This window comes from Epinephelus moara, chromosome 1, assembly GCF_006386435.1.
Source record: "Epinephelus moara isolate mb chromosome 1, YSFRI_EMoa_1.0, whole genome shotgun sequence".
NCBI lineage: Eukaryota > Metazoa > Chordata > Actinopteri > Perciformes > Serranidae > Epinephelus > Epinephelus moara.
Window position 1 is genome coordinate 21,993,095 of NC_065506.1, and position 20,159 is coordinate 22,013,253.

At 40.3% G+C, this 20,159-nt stretch overlaps 1 protein-coding gene across 1 annotated transcript in view; it reads right to left on the reverse strand.

The window, feature by feature from the left end:
* Positions 1-20,159, reverse strand: part of LOC126393459 (CUB and sushi domain-containing protein 1-like) — a 316,678-nt gene that overhangs the window by 9,612 nt on the left and 286,907 nt on the right. Inside the window, exons 61-69 of the mRNA XM_050049648.1 lie at positions 15,566-15,739; positions 15,366-15,432; positions 12,975-13,081; positions 10,275-10,348; positions 9,346-9,457; positions 8,976-9,155; positions 7,446-7,508; positions 6,690-6,851; positions 4,728-4,840 (exon numbers count right to left, since the gene is read on the reverse strand). Of these exons, the coding sequence (XP_049905605.1) occupies positions 4,728-4,840; positions 6,690-6,851; positions 7,446-7,508; positions 8,976-9,155; positions 9,346-9,457; positions 10,275-10,348; positions 12,975-13,081; positions 15,366-15,432; positions 15,566-15,739 (1,052 nt within the window). The remainder of the gene's footprint in view (positions 1-4,727; positions 4,841-6,689; positions 6,852-7,445; positions 7,509-8,975; positions 9,156-9,345; positions 9,458-10,274; positions 10,349-12,974; positions 13,082-15,365; positions 15,433-15,565; positions 15,740-20,159) is intronic.

Below are 20,159 nucleotides of genomic sequence, written 5' to 3' on the forward strand. Positions count from 1 at the left end.
AGACTGTAGTCTGATCGTGGATAATAAGTCACCTCTGTGCATTCAGGACAGAGCTCTGATTCTCTGTCTGAACACGACTGGGCCTGACCCAACCACTGGGATCGGGCCATTATTCCCCCCAGCTTGAATCGGGCCTGGTCGGCATATATTTACTACTGGCAGCTCTTGTGCATAAATGGCAGGAGGGATTGCAGCTGAGGAGCAATATAGTGGAGCGCTGGTGGAGAGAGGTAGAGTGCGCGAGAGATGGACGTAAAACAAGAGAAAGAGAGGGAGAGGCGGCAAGGTGATTTGTTTGGCAATGTTTGCTTCTCCCTCCCCAGCAGTGGCGGAGATGTGCGTAACGGGCAGCCAACAGCGGTGATCTTCATCTGCATGCGGCATCACCATGGATGGCCATGCACACTAGATGCACCGAGGGGCACGGCCCGCTCTGCCAACCCTGTTGTGCACGAGATGACAGACTACTGAAATAACAGAAGGAAGGGGAGATTGAGAGGTTTGATTAGAGCTCAAATTCAGGTGGAAGAGAGCTTTTTTTTTTATACCCTGGTTTCCTAAACTGTTATTGAATTAGTACAGTTTAATAAAAGATCTTTGAACAGACAGTGGGAGATAATGTAAAAGTTCTTTCAGCATTAAAGGATTATGTCATGGAGACACAAAGCGCAGCAGAATAAGTTAGTAATAGGATTTGACACAGAGGTAGTCAGTGTTATGCACGCTCAAACTTTACAAGAGCTTGCTCAAAGTTCAGTTCACATTGATTAAAATGAACAAGTTCATCTTCATAGTTCACAATGTGTTAGCAAAAATAAACTAGTTTTCATTAATTGTTTTTTAATAAAATAAAATCTTATCATCATTCACTTGCAGATATTTCTCAAAACTGCTCGGATGCTTCAGCTCAATGTGTTATTTCAAATCTGTTGCTGATGTGGCTGACTTTCAGACTCACGGGCACAATTTGCATAAAAAATGTGACATTTTTGTTTGTTACTGATTTTTTTTTATAAAAGTCCTTTCAATATTATATATGTATAATATAAACTGGCTTTAGCAGTGCTGGTAGCTGCATTGTCTGAATTACCAGTTGCACTAGCCATGCCAGTGTTGTGTCAAAGTCTGCTCCCTCATCGAATAGTGTTTCCCTCCTGAGAAAATGCTTGGCACCCCCCTCAGTGGTTGGGTTAAGGAAAAGGTTTGGTTCAGATTTGTGTAGGGGGAAACACATATCGATGGGCATCAGCACCAGCAGGCCGGGAGCCATAAATCCTTGGGTGCCATAAAACAGTGTGTGAGCATCATTAAAAAGACTGAATGATGTTCCCGTTCATTAGTTGCAAACGGTTACGATCAGTTCACTCTTCACCGAAAACATGAGCACGTTCAGTGTTCATGCACAACACTGGAAGTAGAATGGTGGATGGTCTTAAACTCTATCAACCAAAACTACAGCAGGACGTTCCTGTGAAGGTATTTGTAAGGAAAGTGTGAAGAAGTGGCGTACAGATTAAACATAGGGTGTGTGACTGCAGTAGATCAATGAATACTTCCTCCAGCAAATGTTATTCTGTAAAAAGTAATGTTATTATTATCTTTTTCAATCAACCATTTAATGTATTTTAAGTATTTAAAGCATTATGTGTGTCACTTTGTAAACACAAACAATTATTTTTTGGTATTTTACATTATGCCATCTAAATTTGAGTGCAAGGTTTTGCTCATTAACATTATCTCTCCACCTCTTTTACTCTCTCTCTCTCTCTCTCCTCTTCCCCTTTCCACCACCTCTTGTTTGGAAACTGAAGTTTTGCCCACAAATCGACAACCGAAATTTCCTCTTCAAACTGTAAAATGACTGTTTTTCAGGAATCACAACTCAGCCATCACCAGCCTGACTCTTCCCCTACCTCACTCTTTGTCATTCGCATGATAAATTGGCTGTCTATGTGCCTCCCTCATTCCTTTCTTCCCTCTTACATCCTTTCATCTCCCATTCCTGCCTGCTACTATCTTTCACAATCTCCTCACTCGGTGTCTCCATTCCACACTCTCCTCCTCTGTCAGCAAGTCAAACAGGATCAGATTTTTAATCCATTACCCAAATGTACACATGATCTTCAGAAGTCGCAGCTTCAAATATCACATCAAACTAAGTTAAAAAGTCTACATGGAGCATGGAAGTTGACTTTCTATCTGTATTTCTCTTTTTGTCTTTCCTTTGAAACACTTCTAGCATTCAACATCTTTGAATTTAAAGTAGGCGACTGAATACGTTCAACAGTCTAAAGAAAATACCATTTATGCACATCAAGGAAAAATTATGAAAACACAGAGTAAATGTGCTATGAATCGACAATATCTGAGCCACACGTGTGGTTTCATGGGAAGTGACATGTTGAAACTATTTATTGGCCAGGCTGGTAACGTCCTTGAGTCTCTGCAGGACGCCTTGAAACCTCACAGCGACAGCAAGGCTGTGTCTGAAATCACACCCTTATTTATGCATTTACTACACCCTCTATAACAGACACTCAGCAGTGAGTTCATTATACCGTGGATTCATTTTTGATTACTTTTAGCAGCTTCAGCTAATGGTGATCATTTTAAGAAATAACTTAGTTCTTACACTTTTGTAATGAAAACAAAAGCTTCTTGGTAAACAGCATCATTCCTCTATTTGAGGAGACTTACAAAAGATGTTAATTAGCTTTAATTATATTCAAAATCTGTTTTGCATAATGAAACTGAGGATTTGTCTGGAATTTAAATACACCTCTTTCACAAGACCCTGTTCAGCACAGTAGTGGCTGTGGGCTGAGAAATGTGGTGTAGATGGTGCTGCCAGTGGAGGAAGAAGTACTCAGATCTTTAACTTGAGTAGAAGTAGCTATAGTACATTGTAAAAATACTCAGTGACAAATCAAAGTAGTAAAAGTACTCCTAATGCAGAATCTGTCCCATTTCAGAAAAATATTACTTTTTATATTATATTATATTACTGAATTATAATTAATATTTTCATTAATGTGTTCATTACTTTAATGTTGTAGATGGTAAAGGGGGGAGCTCATGTTAATTACTCTTTATACTGATGGGTAGTTTATCTATACCAGGGGTGTCAAACATACGGCCCGTGGGCCAGAACCGGCCCGCCAAAGGGTCCAATCTGGCCCACTCAATAAATTTGCTAAGTGAGAAAATTGCAGAGACGTCATTAATTCCACTTTTTCAATTAAATACACTGTTATTCCTATTTGTCCAAATTATCCAGTTCCTATTTCATCACAGAAGTAAATGGGAAGCCAGTTTGCTTGGTATGCTCACAGCACCGTTCAGTGCTCAAGAAATATTATATAAGCAGCACTATCAAACTCATTGGAGTAAAAAGCTAGCTACATTATTGAAATACACAAAATAGTATCAGCATCAAGGCCACACTCATATGGTGAGTTTGCTGGAAATTAAATTGCACTTATTTTTCTTTCATTCTTTATTTAGCCTTCATCTTAGGCTGTCCATCATTTGTTTTGTAAATGGATTGCTCATTAATTGTGAATGTTTTCAGGATGTAAGCTGTAACGTTACTTCTTCACACTAAAAGAAAGGGACAAATACAAAGGCTTTCTTATTTACAGGTTATTATGCAATGGTTTTACTGGTCCGGCCTACTTGAGATCATATTGGGCTGTATGTGGCCCATTAACTAAAATGAGTTTGACACCTCTGATCTATACTAATTAATCATCACAGATTTGTAGAAGTAGAAGTATAAAGTAGCAGAAAATGGAAATACTCAAGTACCTTACAATTGTACTTAAAAGTACAATTATTAACTTCTATCAAAAAAATTTTTTTTTCATAATCATTTAAACTGTCACAATATTCACACAGCATTAAATGAAACAATATAATATGTGAAAAAAAAATCATAATCCTCTACCTACTCTATTGCCTTGTAGCATCTCTAATGGCCTCACTGCAGGTGAACAAAAACAACAAATCAGAGCTGAGGAGTCTCTGAAGCAGCTGTCAATCATGTCGATCACTGCTTGGGAACTGCTGTCAAACTGTCAGACTATCCGCGCTGATCAAATACGAATCAAGAATCTGTTACTGTATTGCCAATTTCTTGTCTGAAATGTTTTCAGAAACATATGGCCGCCATGTCGGATACAGTTGAACGGAGTACCAAGCACCACCCACCAGTTAGACACTTTCTCATTTTACAGCTAAACAGTACACTAAAATATGTTTCTGAAAACATTTGAGGTGAGAAATGGGCAGTGTAGTAACGTAAACAATGCTGTTTAGTTTGACAGTTTGACAGCAGTTCATGGAGCAATTGACATGATTGACGGCTGCGTTAGAGACTCCTCGGCTCTCATTGGTTGTTGCTGCTGCGCTGCACCACCGCAATCTGATTCTAGTGAATGCCATTAGAGGCAGTAGGAAGAGGAGGAGGAACATGATTTTTTTCTGTCTCATGTGCTGTTTTCAGAATATACGCAAATTTATTTTCATAAAAGTTACCAACCCTAACTTTAAGTACAGTACTTAAGTGCAAGTATTTAATTACTTTGCACCACTTTGTGCTTCATTATTGTTACAGAGGGCAGTGACATTGACACTGTGATATTGATTTTGATTAATAATAAAGAGATATGTAAAAACATTTATTTAAAAAAGCGTGATAGAGAAAAATAAGAGGCAGTTTGTCTTACATATCCATCCATGGCCCAGTTGTCGTTTTTGAACTTGCTGTAGTAATGCTCTGTCGGCCCCTTCACCTGGTAGACCTTCAATAGCAGCTGGTTTTCCTCTGACTTGTAGGTACCTGGATGAATGAATAAGCAGGGAAAAGAATGGGGTTAGTGTTTGAACCTGGTGTAATTTAAATAGCAGCCATTTAACTTTTAATTTGTGTTGACATTTAACAGTAAAAAAGAGAAAGACATTGAGGCACAGGTAACATGGGAGGTTGACAAACAGAAAGACAGATAGACAGGCTGGTAGGCACACAGACAGACAGGTTGACTGACAAATAGAGAAAAGGAGACACTTTGACATTTTGAATTATCATACTCTATTTCCTTCACCAAGCAACTGACACATTACTGGGGAGAAAGTGACATTTACCCTTCAGCTACATGTCTTTACTTGGTTAACTATAGTGCCAACACGGAAACTGTTGCTGTTCAATATGACAAGTCCATGTAAGAAAAATATCACAGATTCAAAAATGAAATCATTTTATACACTGCCTCCTACCTGCTGAAAATCTTTCATGACCTCGGGATCAAGCTGAACTATTGATTGTGAAATGTCAAAACATACATGAGTGTCAGACAGCTTTTCTCCGTTGCTATTTTGGAGGCTTTCACTCAAGAGTGCAGCCTAACCTGTTTGTTAAGCTGCCAGTCATTTTCATACAATATACTCCATGTATCTGGAGTACATTAGAATAAAAAATACATCATATGCACAAGAGCATTGCTGCGGGAGGTTGTGTTGCTCAGGTAATAATTTGGCCTTTCAGAGTGGTGTGGTGATTCTGCAGATGAATTGGTGTAGAGGGGCTCAGGCACACAACTTGTCAGGTGGTTCATAATTCCCACCAGTTCCACTGCATGTTATATTAATGCTCCAGCACAAAATCATTTCTTTCTGCCCTGCAGACTGTGAATGTTTATAAAAATTTCAATGTACCTAGGTGCAATATAGGGAATTGCACCAATTTCAACATAGATATCAGCAGTTCTCTGCTAATAAGTGTAAATGAAAGCTGGATCTTTATCAACCTGGTGTGTACTTACACCTACAGAGGTGCTTCCACCTGTGTTTTTACACTGCATTTAAAGTCTGTAAATCTTCAACATCTGGAATGTGACTGCTCTTTAACCTCACTGAAAACAAAGGTGCTGTTGCGATGCTCCTTTGCAGTTAGGTCAATTTTATTTTCATTATTTTTATTTTCAAATATTTAAAGGTCCCATATTGTGAAGTCAGATTGCCATATATCTTTTTTAATATAAAGCAAGTATAGGAGCCATAAACACTGTGAAAGTATCAAAATCCTCATTCCCCATAGAAATGGACACAGTCCATATTCAGACACTGTGCCTTTAAACATGCCGTCGGGTCTTCTGTGAAGCAGTGATGTCACAACTATACTATGTAGACAGAAACAGAAACATTTGAAATTGTTCCCTTTGTATTTCCTGACATAATTTTTTGTGGACCCAAGCCTAGCAATGCAATTCCAGTAAGACCTTTGATAAACACAGAAAGCACTGCTACAGTGCCATTACAGTCATTCCCCCCAATACAAGGACGGTGCAGAGATGCTTAGAGCACAGATGTGGGAGACCCGACAACACTGACCAATCAGAGCAGACTGGGTTTTTTTGGGATGGGGGCTTTAAGAGGCACCTGCTAAAACGGAGCGTTTCAGGCAGAGGTTGAAGAAAGGTATATTCAGGCAGACAGTGTGAGAAAAATAATGTGTTTTTTGACCATTAAAGCACGTAAACATGTTGTAGTAGAAACCCAAAATACAAGTATGAACCTGAAAATGAGCACAATATGGGACCTTTAAACAACAACAGGTCTTTTGTGAGGTTCCTCAGAGTAGAATTAATTAGAGTCACTCTTAATCATATCAGTGTTTTCCTTGTTTTTTTTACCTGACAGTCTAATTGACACTCCGCTGGTTTCCAGTAATGTGACGTTAACTCTGCCACTGGAAGTGTTGAAGCCAGTAACTGTGAATGTGGTGGCTTGTCTTTTCCCTAGGTACTCGTAAAAGCCGCTCCACTCAGAGTTTGGAGAGAACACATCCACTGGAACTGTAATGGAGACACAGAAGCAAAAAACAACAAGACATTTAAAAGACAAGTTAAAAGGATTACCCCCTTGTTTTAAGGGAGGAAACAAACAAAACACATCTATCTCTGGTTCCTTTGTAATTTACTGCTGCAGTGGGTTAGTCTCTGGCTGTCTGAATCCCACACTTAAAAATATGACTTACTCAAAAATCAGCAGCCTCAATAGTGCTGCAAAAAAAAACTTTGGTCTTTGTCTCTGGTGTTAGTCTCTGCTTGCTGGCTCCCCTATATTGATTATGAAATCCTACTTCAAACTTACAAGCTATTACATGGTATTGCACCTGAAAGCTTTCACTGATTTATTTACTTCTACTGAGTCTTAGTCCTATAAATCTGAACTGCTTGCCCTGACAGTAGACCCTTGTAGTCAACACTCCCTACAACCTCCTACCACAACAGCTATTCCTCTCTGGGAAACACTTTGTGCCAATCCTGTTTATTAAAAAACGTATTAAAAAACAAGCTGCCAAGGAAATGTGCAAGTGCAATAAGTATAAATAGGAAGTCTGTGGTTTAGATACTACAATGTGTGCTGTAGTTGTTTATTCTGCATACCTCGAATCTTGTTCTTCTGGACATCTGACTCTCCTCTGCCTTTGGGATTGACCTTCACTCCAACTGAAACATAAAACAGCATTAAGTTTAGTTTAGCTCATTTGCTGGTTAAGTTTATTGATAGTATATGTGGTATAACAAGGCTGTAGCCATGGAGTCAACACTGGGGGACCAAATCTGATGAAGGCATCTAGAGTCCAGGTTCCCCATCCCCCCAAACATTTGTAAACTCTTTTTCTGGTATATTAAATTATTTATCATGAGCAAGTACGGTATACTATAATCAATGAAAGCTACTATTGTCTACAGATGCAGAACAACATACATGACTGACACTTTACTGAGACTTGATGTGGGCTACTTGACAAATATAACACAATAAAGACACTAACAGTTGAAAACGGCTGTATTGTCTTCATTTCATTTTTGCGTTTGGTTCTGGGTGAGAAAAAGGACATGCAGGTTGGACTGCAAGTGTTGGATGATAAAAATATAAAAATAAAATAAGAGTAACAATATTTTTTTTGATGTTTTAAAGTTTCCATCCTCTGATTGCTGGCTTTGTGTGTTGGTTCTGTCTCCTGCGCCAGCTTGAGTATGAGAGCTGCTTCAATCAGGTGCATTACTATCAGGCATGTTAACTGTGGAGATTTGCTGCTCATTATTATGACAATAAGCAAAAAAATATTCATTTCATTTGTCTTTCCTGAATTAACTTCATTTTGAAATACATCATCCTAGTCTCACATGTATGAAATGTCCCAGAATGATCACTTTAAACATGATTCCTATACAAATTAATGACACAGCACATGGTTATTATAGGATCTGCGGTTCTGGTTGGGCTGCGGATCTGGTGTCAGCAGGTTGAGTTGGGTTGCAGAACTAATTTGCCATGTGCGGGTGCAGTATTGCACGTCTTGGTTCCAGTTCCTAGACAGATCATGTGATTTGTTCCTCAACAATTGGACCCATGCAGGACTCTACCCTGAGCACCATCATACAAGATTCAAGATTATTTTCTATGTGCTCATACAAGTGTACTAGGCCACTGGAATTCTTGCACACGTTGCTGGTTGAATGTGTGGCTAATCAACTGCAGGTAATTCAGCTGTGATAGCTAACATTGGTCATGGCTGATTGATCAGCACTCGTAAATAGGCCTGTTAAAACCACAGGCAGAACTACAGCACACTGTAAACTAGAACTGGTGGTTAAAATAATGGTAATTTGATCAATTTATTTATGATTATGATCACATTTGCTAATGATTATTTATTATTATTTTCTGAGTTTTGGCGTTCCACAAACAAAACCTGGAGGTATTCACTCATGACAGGCAAAAAAAACCCATCACCCCAGCACTCATGATAGGCCTGAGGCTGATTTACGAGAGCACAGCAATAATATCTGGATGATAATCTGTATTTATCTTAAACCACATAGGATTATGACATCCAGTTTAAATTCGAGCCTCAACATCAGCCCATTTCATTCAAGCGGTGCATTTTCAAGATAGGATCTGAATACCTTTACAGAGCGGGGGTTTACCCGACCATCTCCCATCACTTTTGCAGGTTCTGTGCTCCGATCCCCCTGCCAGATAGAAACCGTCTTGACAGGTGTAGATCAGCGTATATCCCAAGGTAGGCAGGTCCATAGATCGAACATCTACATTACTGGGGGTCTCTGGCTGTCTGCATGAATGGGCTGAGTGACAGGGAGGAAAAGAGGAAAATAAATACAGAGGTAAAACTGACACTGTGTTCCTCTCCGTAAAACCAAAATAAGTACTGAGTAAAATGCAACATAAACATCTATGCAACACTCATCAGTAACATTAAAAAGAGATGAATTATAACACACAATATAAGGACAATGATATTAGTACACACAGTACCTATGCACTCAGGTTGAGTTCCACTCCAGGTTAGATTTTCTAGGCACGTTCTTGTGGTGGAGCCAAGGATGTGATAGTTCTTGCGGCACTTGAAGGAAATCTTACTGCCAACCTACATGATGTAAAAACAATAAAAAGTCCTCTTATCTGCTGTTGACCCTGTAGCTTCTTGACCTGCCTGAGTTGTTGTTGAATTAAAAATTAAAAAGAAAAACTTTTACTGACCCCTCAACTCACTGCTGCTAACTCTTTTAATGTAAAAAAAACAAACAAAAACACACCAGCCTTTATCATATTGTCTCTTTTAGTGGATGTGATATTGCTGCTTGTGCATAACACTGGTGGCGGCCCCCCTCCTATCTTTGAAGAGACGTCAGGGGAAATATGATATGTGGTTAATATCCAATTATACTTCCACAAATTGAAGGATTTGCATGTTTGCTTAACTTCCATTAACACCAATATATTCCATCAACAGGTTCTTATCTGTGCTCCAGACAGTCTGGTCTCTAAGATGACAGGAAATATTTGTCATCCGTGAAGTCCTGCTTTAAAAAAAACTGGGTGCCTTTACTTTTAACCTGTCACACACACTGTCCACATGTCATGTGTTCCACGGGCTCTTGTTTTCCAACTGAGGAACTCTGCAAACATTAGACCCACTGCATCTCAGATGGAGTTTATTATTCATGCATGTAGTCATCCTGCTTGTGTTAATGCAACTCCTTTTGTTCTTGCCTCTGTGCATTCACGGATCATGTAAAAGTGGTTGAATACCACTGCTATTTTTTGACATAATATACTCATCTTTACTTTGTTTACATGCCTCCTCATCACTTTAGATTTTAAGGGAAGAAACATGACCTACTTACCAACTAAACTCTGCAATTTAATTTTAACAATCAAAGTACAACTGATGTAATTCTCACCTGAAAGCCCTGGCCCATGACCGGGATACCATAGGCTGGAGTTCCTGGGTCACGACAGTTGTTGAAGGCTGGGTCTACATACGAACACACAGACAGGCATTATATGCATTCAAGTTTTTACAACGGTTTTCCAAGTCAAAGAAGCAGTCTGACATTTCATACGCACTATAATCTTACTGATGTTCTCAGCACAGTCTTTAAGCTGCAGTCAACTTTTACACTCATTCCACTGCGATCAGCATTGTGCAGCAGAGCCTCAGCAATATCACAATGCATCATATTCAACGAACTTAGTCTACAATTTATTTTGTGAGTAAAGCCTTCATCTGCAAAGTAAGCCGTGGGTACAGACAAATGCACTGAAGTAGAAAGGACAATATTTCCCTCTGTAATGTAGTTCAGTAAAGGTATAAAGTTGCACAGCATTCTACAGTAAAGTATTAGTACTGCAGAAATTCAACACAGTGGAATAATTTATTTGATGTTCTTTGTTACTTTCCAGCTCAGCTACAGTAGTGCTTCTAGCACTTAATGTGCAGGAAAAGAGACTGACATCATGCAGTAACAATTGTGAAAGGACAAAAATTGAATTAAATATTGGTCAGGGCATATGGTCACCATCACGGACACAAGACTGTGTTCAATGTCAGCTCCAACATAATATAATAATAATAATTCTGCTTTTCCCTCCATACCTGCCAACACTCCCGATTTACGTGGGAGTCTCCCTATTTTTAACCCTTTCTCTGGCCCTGCTCCCGATTGGTAATTTCTCCCGATTTTCTCCCAATTTCATAGTGATATGAGTCAAATTGGTGTTTTGTGTGTTGTAGTACCTGGCAACCCAACCCAAACGGCCCCGCCCGCCGTGCTGTGCGTGACTGCGCACATTCAAGCTCACGTCCATGCCCAAGCTCGAGGCGGAACATTACAAACTGAAAATGAATGAAACAGCTCCCAAAAAGAAGAAGTATGCGTCGAAATTTCAGCCTGCTTGGTACCAGACCTTCCCTTTTCTAGTTGCTAGCCACGTCAGCAAGTACCACGCGTTTTGCAAGCTATGTCAGGCCGACTTTAGTGGGGAACATGGCGGCGAAAACGACGTTAGCAAATACGCTAACTGCAGCAAACACACACACGCAGTGGAGGCACAGAGAGGAACTGCTAACATCGGCTCGTTCTTGCTGAGAGGTGTGTCGGAGGCACAAACACACACACACACACACACACACACCGTCTGACGGAGGTGTGGGGTTTAGAGACTTTACTTCGCTCTCAATTTGTTGACAGCACTGTTTTGTTGTTGTTTTGTTGTTATTACTGTTCAACATGTTTGCCTTCAAGTAGACTGTAGGTATTCCTGGCAATGATGGCTCCTCAACACAACACACACTCACACAATGTTTGCACTTGCACTTAACACACATTTTGTGATGTACACTGTAGCACATTTCATTGTAACAATGGATATTATTATTATTTAAGGCTCATTAAAAGTCATTTTGTTTATATATTTGTATTTATTGTATTCATTTGTGGTGTAGGGTTATTATGGGCCCATGTGAATACAATAAATACAAATATGTAAACAAAATGACTTTTAATGAGCCTTAAATAATAATAATATCCATTGTTACAATGCCCCCAGGCGGGGATTCCAACCATCCAGCCATTCCAACCGTTACCCCAGAAAATCTCCCCCCTACCACTGTTGGCAGGTATGTCCCTCTGATTTTACAATTTATTGCAAAATAAGCTTCATGCTTTCTGAACTGAAAAAGACTGAATATCACTTCAAAAAATAGAGGGCTGCTTTCCCAGATACGATCTTTACAGAAATCAAATGCTGACATCAAAACTACACAGCTCATCTATTGATTAGATAATATCTCCAGCTCTATGTGCACAGGAATACTAATGCTAAAATGTGCACAAGAATAAATGCCACAATCTTGTTTACCAATAATCTGATGTCACACAATTTTATTCATAACTTGATGAAATGGTTTCCTTTGCAGTAAACAAAATGTCTTTTCCTCAAAATTACGGAAAGAGTGTAATGTGTAATATTTCAAAGATTTACATAAACATTCTTTCAATTTATGCAGGTTTTTCTGTGTGTGATGAATAAAGGTATTAGAAGCTGATGATTATGTTTTTCACAATAAGGCTTTCTGCTGTGAAACAACTTAATTTACAGCCAAGTTAGGGCACAATTAAAGCTTAGAAATGCAATGTGACATCACACCACAGTGCAACATTTCTTGCAAAAAGTTCATGTACCATGGTATGTTCTACAGCTAAGGTCTAGAGTTGTAGTTATAATTTATTTTATTTGATATTTACATCACAGTAGCACTACAACTGTACATTTATGCACAAGAACCAGCTGCATTGTGTTTTATGTTTGTGGCGAAATGCTAATTTGCAACATCTGTCCACAGGAGACTTGTTAAAAGTTAAAAGAGAGAAAAACAGAAAAAAATACATCCACATATCCACACATAGAGCTGCATCTACTCAAAATACAAAACACAAGTTTGTCGACGGGATAATAGGTGTAAGAACAATATTGTTTTTCTTTTAGCCATGATTTAGGATGACTATTATCATGGGAGCATGGTGCTTACATTTTGGACACTGGCACACACACTTGTATTGTGTTTGAGGGCAAAAGTTATTTTATTAAAGTTTAATTACCTATGCAGGCTGGTTGTTGGCCACTCCAAGTCCCATCAGCTTGACAGACTCTGGAGGCGGAGCCTACCAGCATGTAGGGAGTGTGGCAGTAGAACCTGACCTCAGCCCTGTATTGGAAAAATAAATAAATAAATACATCACACACAAAAAAACAAAAAAAACAAAGAGGTTACAAGTGATAATAAAATATGGCCTCAGCATTATCACTTTATCATTTTAGGTAGGTGTGGTTTTGCAAGTTGCAGCAGTGCACGCTTCAGCAAGCTCCGTGACTGTGATGTCTCAGTCTGTGCTCTAAGTGCACGGTTATACTTAACATGATAACCTGCATACACCTTCGTAAGAATGCAGAACAAAAATCCTGAATCATTTTGGTTTAGTGAAAATGAGAAGTTCTAATTAATACACACTACAAGCATGAAGGCATATGGAATACACTAATCATGATTTGCTATAATTTGTATATTTGGTCTCGCTCCTATACACATGAAAATTAATAGTCTGGCTTGTAAGCCTGTTTGGACATCTGTTGATGCCAGATACTGCAATGATACCAGAATACAGAGACCCCTCCATCTGAGTAGATTTTTGTTGGACATAATTTAGTACATCTAAATGTCGATATAATTAAGCACTGTTTAGTTGTATATGCTTTCCAGTATAACGCTATGATGGTTAGTCTGAAAAATTTATCAGCAGTCAGATAAAAGTCGTTTGATAATCTGCAGGGAAGTCTTGCGTTAGTCGTGGTTGCAGCAATGCCAGCAGTACAAGGAGGAAAACTCTAAGTGTATCCTTGTAAACCAATGATCACACACACACACACACACAAAAAAAAAAAATCTGTTTGAAGTTATAGTTGGGCATGAAGTCTCTTGTAGGTTTAATCTTGGGGTTAAAGCAAAGATTAGGTGAATAACTTTTTAGGTTGTGGTTCCGCTAGACAGAAACCAGTGGACTGCCCTCTCCGGGTTGGGAGAGAGTTACTGCCTCAAGCGAGGGAGTTCAAGTATCTTGGGGTATTGTTCACGAGTGAGGGTAGAATGGAGCTTGAGATGGATTGGTGGTTTGGTGCGGCTTCTGAAGTGATGCAAGCGCTGTGCTGGAGCATCATAGTGAAGAGAGAGCTGAGCTGGAAGGTGAAGCTTTTGATTTCCTGGTCCATCTGCGTCCCAACCCTCACCTATGGTCATGAGCTCTGGTTAACGACCGAAAGAATGAGATCATGGATACAAGTGGCCGAAATAAGTTTCCTCCGTGGGGCGGCTGGGCTCAGCCTCAGAGACAGGGTGAGGAGCTTGGACATCCAGAGGGAGCTTGGAGTAGAGCCGCTGCTCCTTTGCATCAAAAGGGGTCAGTTGAGATGGTTCAGGCATCTGATCAGGATGCCTCCTCGGCACCTCCAATTAGAGGTGTTTCGGGCACGTCCCACTGGTAGGAGGCCCCGGGGCAGACTCAGAACACACTGGAGGGATTATATATCTCATCTGGCCTGGGAACGCTTGCGGTCCTCCAGGAGGAGCTGGAAAACGCTGCTGGGGAGAGGAACGTCTGGGGTGGTTTGCTTGGCCTGCTGCCCCCCTGACTCAGCATTGGATAAACGGCTGAAAATGGAGGGATGGATGGTTCTGCTAGCTTATCCAACAAGTGAGGAGATGACTGAATAAGAGCAAACGAGAACCTGCATCAGGCACTCAACACAAGACTACGCCTCTGGCTGAAATAGTTTTCAGTGAGTGCAGTGGTTTTATGTCTACAGGACAGATTAAGGTGTATGAGATCTCTGCTTTTATCTACCAGTAGACCTTTGACCCAAATCTTTTTCTTGTTTTGCTCACAAAACAAAATCTATTTCATCCTTGCAATGTTTCAAACTGACATCCAGACATAGAGGCCAGAAAAAACATCTATTTTTAGATATACTTTACTGAGTCAACATTTGATGACCTTGGTGGAACAAACACTTCCTGTGGTGGTTTCATAGTGAAAACAGAGTACATTCTTTACAATAAAACACACATGTGGAGAACATGCAGCAAATCTTGACTTATTAGCAACAGAATCTTTATGAATCAAATGGCACAATCCTGTTTGAGGCACAACTTCTCTGTTGGCATGTACTATCATTATAAAAAAAAAAAATCCGTATCATCTTAAGGGTGATGCTGCAGTGACAAAAATTCAGCCACAGCAGGCCACCACAAAATTTGTACTATAATTTTAATGATGAATTGTTTTGTAATTTTAATGAAGATTTGATGTGATTTCAATGAAGCACAGGTATTTTGAAAACCATGGTAGCCTTTCTGCAACATTCCATTGTGTTGTTGATACAAACCTTTCATAAAAGAACTTATAGTCTGTTCACAACAGTGACATCTAACCACTGACCTGTAAGAAAAGATGTTCCCCTCTCTAAATCCCCCTCCAGGGGAGCCAGAATCGCCACACAGGACAGCTGAAATGAGACAGCAGACACAGTCAGGACTTCTTCTTTGTTTGAACAGCTAATGCTGAGAGAGAAACAGTGACATGCACCAGTTAAAGCTGCCGGGCAGAAGTTTATAGGTAGTGAAAGCCAGCTGACTTACGCAGACACTGTGGTACGTCTCCTGTCCACGTCCCGTTCCCCTCGCAGGTCAACACAGCAGGAGTGGACAACTGGTAACCATGGAAACAACTGTAGCTGACACTTGAGCCCCATGAATGGTCGGTTCCTTCCACTTTCCCATGGTGCACTTGAGGAGGAGGTCCGCACTGGATCACTGAAACACATACACAGATGTAAATCATATGATGTACATTGACACAGCTCAGGGGACAACATGGTGGCTCACTGGTTTACACTGCTGCCTCATGAGCAGGAAGGTCATGTGTTGGAATCTCTGCACTAGACCTACCTGTGAGCGTGTGTGTGTTTGTGTCTGTGCGTTTGTACAGAATTTGCATGTTCTCTCCACCAGGTGCTCTGTTTCCAAATACAGCTGTTAGCTGTGACTATAGGTGCAGCTCTGTTGAATTTAATCCCATCTGTCTTCTCAACAGTATGCAGTATACAGTACACTGAATGTACAATGACCATAGAAATAGAATGAGAGTAAAATAGACTTTGATCTGTTTGTCGTGGTCATTTGACCAGTTCAAAAGAAAATGGCGAGTGTTGTAGTTCTAACAACATACATCACTGGGGCTGTAAGTTGTGTCACACTCACTAGTTTGAGATACTAACTAGAGACCAACTCGAAATGGGATCACTTCAGCTGCGATACAACAATCCGCCACTTAACACTAATGTGGGAGAGGGGCGTAAGTTGGAGGGGCAGTGGCCCCTTCTCTGCTTACTACCCCCCATCTTCCGGTGCCCTTACTCGAACCGCACCCATCTTCAAACTCAGACATCATTTTGATCTCAACTACACACCTGTAAAGTTTCGTGACTGCACCTGCACAGTTGCAACACAAATTGTGCTGACGAAATCTGTCCACAGGCAGACAGACATAAAAACACCTGGTAAAACACTCAAAACGGCTTCTGTGGTATTGTCTGTTACAATAGGTCCCACCAGGACATTTAGCCATGATGACACATGAAAACAGTACCAGCCGTCATAATGACGTAGAGGCTGGTAAAAAATAGAATTTGCTGACTTACCAAAAGAAATATGTAGCAAGCAAATGCAGCCAACCTCTAATTGCTTCTCTGTCACCAAGGCAAAATAGTTCACCTCTCCATGCTTTGTACTACTTCGTACTATAGGTCTTTGCAATGGCAACCCCACTCATAAAAATGGCCCTGAACATCCTGCTATGTTGTATGTGATGGGAATATAACTCTCTCTACTCACTACTCTGTCTTTCTATGACACTGACAATTCTCTTACACTATAGCTAGCAGTACAAAAAAGACAATTTAACAAACAGTATGCCACTAATGGCTAATACTGTTAGAATGAGATATTTATACTTCACTTAATTGTTTGCTAACATCTGCAATTTTATCTTCAGTAGAGACAAATAAATCAGCAACAAATGAGCTCTAAGACTGTCAAAGTCACACAGACAAAACAGCAGTTTAGACTTGTCCCTGGTGGATATGTAACCCTAAGATGTGGAGGATAAGAACCAACAATTGAAACAATCTGAAGAAAAGCCGGAATTAGACAAAGACATTTTTTTAAACATCGTACCAGCTGCCAAAGCCACATACTTCTGTATTCAGTCATATCTGGGCTGTGTCAGCATGCAAAATGCAGAACATATACATATAGTGCTGAGCAATGCGCCACCTCCTGTGCTTCCCCTCTCTTATACCTGGTATACTGTATAGTAAAGAAACACAGAAGTGTTTTCTATGAGGGATTCCCAGTAGTATACGAAAAGACGGCTACAGATGGGAGTCGTGACATCACGTGAAAACAAAGAACAGCAAAGGCAGCAGACAGCCGTGATCACCATATGGACGTTTACTGTCTTAAAGCAGTAGATGACCGAGGTCACCACATTTAAGTTGCTTAACCAAAAGAAAAACCATGGTCACCATATGGACTGCGAGTTTCTGACAGGGCATTTGGGGTTCTGCATTGTCTGCAATGGCATCTCTGCTTCCGCTCTGGTGACTGGGGGTGAGCTGTGATTTTGTTTTTCTCAAGTCTGCTAAATTAAATGCTGGCAATATTACTCACAAGACAACTTTTCCATCAACCTCCTTCTTCTGAAACGGTGTCCTACATTGGGAATTTTAGGAAGAAATACATATTTTATACTTGAGACTTGCTATGTGGGATTGCTATTTATGTAATGTAATTATTCATATAAACCTACAGCTCCTTTGAAAATGTCATAACTGCTACTGAACATAACAAATGTTGATATCAAATGGTCCAGTGGATTAAATCAATTAATATGAATTAAAAAAGCATCTGTTATACACAGAGAATGGAGTCTGTAATCATATAAACACATACCCTTAATGTGCATTGATGTTACACCAGCTTCACAAGAATTTAAGAAACCTATCATGTGAAGGCACGATTGCATGCACCTGTGTGCAAGCGTGTTGCGTGAGCATTGACGTCTCTGCATAAAACTTCATAACACCCCAATAAACATCTGTGTGTGCATGCCTGAGTGTGCGTGTGCCTAACTCCCTAAGATAATGATAACCATCTGCATGATTTCAAACATCTAATAAAGTCAGTGTAATTCTCATCTAACCAGGAGACAGATGGTTTCATGCTCCATTCACTCTGCTATGATGATATACAGTGCACACAAGCATACACAGAGAGAGAGGCAGATACACAAACAGACAACACATACGTGTTGTATATACAGTATAAGCAGCAATAAGCACATACTGAAATCAATCAATGGACAGAATGGAGTATTATAACAAGTACTGTCTGCTTCAACAGTAATACTTAATATACACACCATATGGACATCTTCCTTCTGTCAATGTTTGACTTTTCCCTTTTTCTGTATTTTGTTTTTTCTCCTTCCATTCTTAACTTTTCTCTTAGTCAATCTTTAATCTTATTTTTTTCTCTGTCTCTTTCCTGTTTCTCTGTTCCATTATCAACAGTCTTTTAGATGTAGAAGTGCAATTAACAAAAAATATCTTTTGTTTCTAACATTGTGGTTTCCAGGCAACTGCCGAGTGCTCGCAACAAACTAATCAGTTGAATAATTCTAGCTTTGTATGTCACCAGTGTCCTGGAGAAGCCTTGCATCTCCCCAAAGTCATCCTCCCAGACTCACAAGAAGTCTTTCATTTCCCCATGTTGTTTTTCTCCACTCTACAACGTGTTCTGCTTGTTGTTTGGCCCATTACAAAATCTACACACCTGCGTGCAAGACAATGTCAAATCCAGTGTCTTAAAGCATGCTGTTCATTTACTTTATGTTGTGTGACCCTGGGAACAATTGCTGGTGGCTAGCCAACAGCTAATGGGGACTCAAATTAATAAGTACTGCTTCTTCTGGGGAGCTGCACTGAGGCGACCCGCACCTCAGTTTGAGGCTTGTTGTTGTATTGTATGTTGGTATGAAAAGTCCAAAATCAGTCACAAAGACAAACAAGGAAAAATGGTTAAGACCTGTGGAAAGATCTGCACCACCTGTGCCTGACCAGGCTGACAGAGAAGGCTGACAAAGTCTGCCTGGATACATCTCACCCAGACACTCTCCTGGTCGCAGATGCAGCTATCCTAAGATCAGAACCAGCTGAGTTAAAAGGCAATTTATTTCTATGGCGATAACCCAACTTCACAAGCTGCAGGAGGACGACATACACAGTGAGGGTCATACAATACATAGAGACATGGGCCCCTGGGCACAGATATGCAAAAGGCCACACCACCACTCCTACACAGGAGCAAGAAACACAGACTTTGTGGTGGTTTTTCCCTCGATTTTGTTGTTTTTTTGTGTCTTTCTTAGGTTATTATGCATCTTTTTGTGGTTTTGTGTCTCATTGAGTAGAGCTGCTGCTCCTTCACGTCAAAAGGGCTCAGTTGAGGTGGTCCGGGCATCTGATCAGGTTCCCTTCTGGGCGCCTCCCATTAGAGGTGTTGTGGGCATGTCCCACTGGTAGGAGGCCCCGGGGCAGATCCAGAACACAGTGGGGGCTACATATCTCATCTGGCCTGGGAATGCCTTGGGGTCCCCCAGGAGGAGCTGGAAAGCATTGCTGGGGAGAGGGATGTCTCTGTTGCCCCCGTGACCCGGCGGATGAAAATGGATGGATGGATGTAACTTTCTCTTTTTATAGTCACTTTGTGTCTCTTTGTGATTATTTTGCCTGTTTTCGTAGTTATTTTGTGTCTCTTTGCAGTGCCTTAGTATCTCTTTGTGGTGTTTTTGTGTCTCTGTGGTAATATTGAATCTCTTCCTGGTCGGTAATTTGCATGACGTTTTGCAGATGAAGGCCATGGGGCTACTGACACTTTGGGCCCTATCCATAAATGCATAAAGATGTGAAAATATGTCTTAGACATTGACTGATCATGCTCATGGACCTCTGTTGTTGTCTTGTTGTTTCGTGTTTTAATTGTGTCTACATTATGTTTATTATTTGCCGTGCTGAATCACAAATTGCTCCTTTGGGGACATTAAAGTTTTCTAAAGTCTTAAGTTTTCTAAAAGCAGCGTTGTTGTTATGGATCAAACTCCAGCTGTCTAAAA